Here is a 2,893-nt window from a genome sequence, read left to right as displayed (position 1 = left end):
TTAATTTCCATCTTAAATTCTTGGTTGTTTGCTTGTTCTACACTCTTGTTTGAATTCCCTTGCTTTGGTTACAATTGAAAACTCAACTCAAAACCCCCCCCCTTTTATTTACTTGTTGTTATTGTTGTCACAATTGTTCTAAGTACTCTTTTAATTTCACTATTGCAAAACCCATCTTCTCTTGGGTTCGATCCCTAGCTTGCTATTATACTAGTCTATAATTAGTGTTAATTAGTGTGTTTAGTGGTATATAAATTGTTAATTTGGCCGTCTTTAAGTGCGACATTTTAGGCGTGTCAGTTACCATGCAGCGGAACGAGTCGCTTTGTTTAAGTTCAAGTACAGCTTCATCCAGTTCAACCATCGAGTTTCGTCATGGAAAGGAAAGAATCATTGTGGTTGGGAAGGAGTTGGATGTAACAAAGTTACGGGTTATGTCACCCGTCTTCAACTACTTGGATTAAAGTCATCGTTTATACGAGCTCCAAAACTAGATCGTTCTCTGCTTGAATTGAGTAACTTGAACTACTTGGATTTAAGTTGTAATGATTTTCAAGGTAGCCAAATCCCACGATTCATAGGGTCATTCAAACATTTGAGGCATCTCAATCTCTCGTTTTCCAATTTTAGTGGCGTTGTCCCTTCCCAACTCAGGAATCTAACGAGATTAGAAAACCTCGATCTCTCAACGTCTTACTCGTATTTAACTACCGACCTCCATTGGATTTCTACGCTTACCAAGTTGCAATATTTGAACTTGGGTGGCGTGCTTATATCTCCCCTGAGGCTCAACATGACTCCTTCGTTGTTAGGACTGCGGCTTTCTTCTTGTGGACTTGGCATCCGACATTTCTACAGGCTTTTCCCTAATTCGACTTGGCTTTCTAGCATTCAGCAGCTTGATCTTTCAGGTAACTCTCTAAGCGGACCACTCCCACGTGTTTTTAGCAACATGACCTCCTTAACAAACCTGGATCTCACAAGGAATTACTTCAGAGGCTCAATCCCACTATGGTTTAGAAATTTGAGAAAACTTGAAACCATAAGACTCGATCTCAACGAGTTCAGCCATGTAGAGGGAGGGGCAATAATGGGAATCGTAGGGAATCCGTGCAAGCTTAAACGACTGCATCTGTCAATGAATAACATTTCAGGGGAAATAGGAGGATTGACAGCGAATTTCTCTAACTGCATTATTCAGGATTTGAGTTCATTAGATTTGAGCTATAATAGCATATCTGGTCAAATTCCCACATGGATTAGCAAGTTTTCGGGTTTGGAAGAATTAGACTTGTCGAACAATGCCTTGTATGGGACTCTTCCAAAGGGCTTGGGACAATGCAAGGCACTTGTTAAGGTTGACCTTTCTTGCAATTCTATTTCGGGGCCACTCATTTCTCCGTCTGCTGAGAAATTAGAAAATACATTCTGCAATTTGTCGAGTTTGAAAAGTTTAGATTTTCAGTACAACAATCTCTCTGGATCCATACCTGATTGTTGGGATACGTCAAAAGGCCTAGAAATAATCAATCTGTCAAACAATCAACTTTCAGGGGAAATCCCCATGTCCCTCGGATTACTTACGGGTTTGGAATTTCTGAAGCTGAACAATAATGCACTTGAAGGCCGAATTCCATCGACATTAGTTCAAAATTGTTCCAAACTGGTAGTTTTGGATCTTGGTGAAAATAAGCTATCCGGAAAAATGCCGAGTTGGGGGACAGAAAGCTACCCACAATTGAAGATTCTCAGACTGCGGGGAAATGAATTAGTGGGTGTTATAGCACCACAATTGTGCTCCCTTACTAACCTGCAAATTCTCGATCTTGCTGAAAACAACATTTCCGGAAGCATTCCTGAATGTGTTGGACAAATCACGGGAATGGGGCCATCTTCCCATCCTGCTGAAATTAGACAGTTTCGCGAGGATGGCATGATAGTTCTCAAAGGAGAAGAACTAGAATATAGCGCGACTATGGAGTTGGTAGTGATCTTAGACTTTTCTTCCAATGAGTTAACCGGATCAATTCCACCTGAGCTCGCAAAGCTAACTGCACTAATCGGTTTGAACTTGTCTTACAATCATCTAACAGGAAGTATTCCGGAAAAGATCGGTGACCTGGTAGCATTGGAGTCCCTTGATCTATCTAACAATAATCTCACTGGTACAATCCCGTCAAGCATCTCAGCCTTAACTTCATTGGTTCGTCTCAACTTGTCCTACAACAAATTACAAGGACAAATCCCCACCGGACATCAACTTCAAGTCCTCAAAGATCCATCAATGACATACATAGGCAACCCTGGACTTTGTGGTGATCCTTTGCCAAACAAGTGCAGGACCAAGCAAACTGAAAATCAGCCGATACAAGGACAAGAAAAGCCACACAAGGAACTGAAGAAAGAAGTTTGGGAAAAACCAGTGTTGTATTTGGTAATAATGTCGGGATTTGCAACTGGATTTTGGGGAGTGGTGGGAAGTTTACTGCTCAAGAGGAGGTTCAGGTTCGCTTTCTTTCAGCTCGTGGGAAATGTCGCAGATTACTTGTATGTTCAAGTAATGATAAGGCTCAATAGGCTCAAAAATTAGCAGTAAGTTTACCTCATTAGCAGCTTATGAATTCAGTTCTCTATTGAATAATGTTACGGAGCAATTTAATTACTTTGTCACGAATCCTATCGCATCCTCGCTTTCCCATACAGTTTCTCTTTCGACGTCCATAACCAATTATACTTCGAAACTAAAACAACTTCTTCATATTATTATTGATTAATTACAGGCTTTACAGCTCAAGGCCTGGCAATACAATACATAAAAGTACTACATGCATGCCATACAATACTCTCATACTCATTCTCGTATAATCGCGTACTAATTATTTAATTAACTCTG

At 40.4% G+C, this 2,893-nt stretch overlaps 1 protein-coding gene across 1 annotated transcript; it reads left to right on the top strand.

The window, feature by feature from the left end:
* The first annotated feature begins 793 nt into the window (after positions 1–793).
* Positions 794–2,590, top strand: LOC141655138 (receptor-like protein EIX2). The gene has a single exon (XM_074462231.1). The coding sequence runs from the start codon at positions 794–796 to the stop codon at positions 2,588–2,590; it is 1,797 nt and encodes a 598-aa protein (XP_074318332.1).
* Positions 2,591–2,893: the final 303 nt, after the last annotated feature.

The sequence above is a fragment of the Silene latifolia genome, chromosome 5 (assembly GCF_048544455.1).
Source record: "Silene latifolia isolate original U9 population chromosome 5, ASM4854445v1, whole genome shotgun sequence".
Classification (NCBI taxonomy): domain Eukaryota; kingdom Viridiplantae; phylum Streptophyta; class Magnoliopsida; order Caryophyllales; family Caryophyllaceae; genus Silene; species Silene latifolia.
Note: the sequence above shows the minus strand (reverse complement) of the source record. Positions and strands in the feature narration are given on the sequence as shown.

Coding starts and splice junctions, on each gene's coding strand:
- LOC141655138 (XM_074462231.1), top strand. CDS start 794: ATGACTCCTTCGTTGTTAGGACTGCGGCTTTCTTCTTGTGGACTTGGC.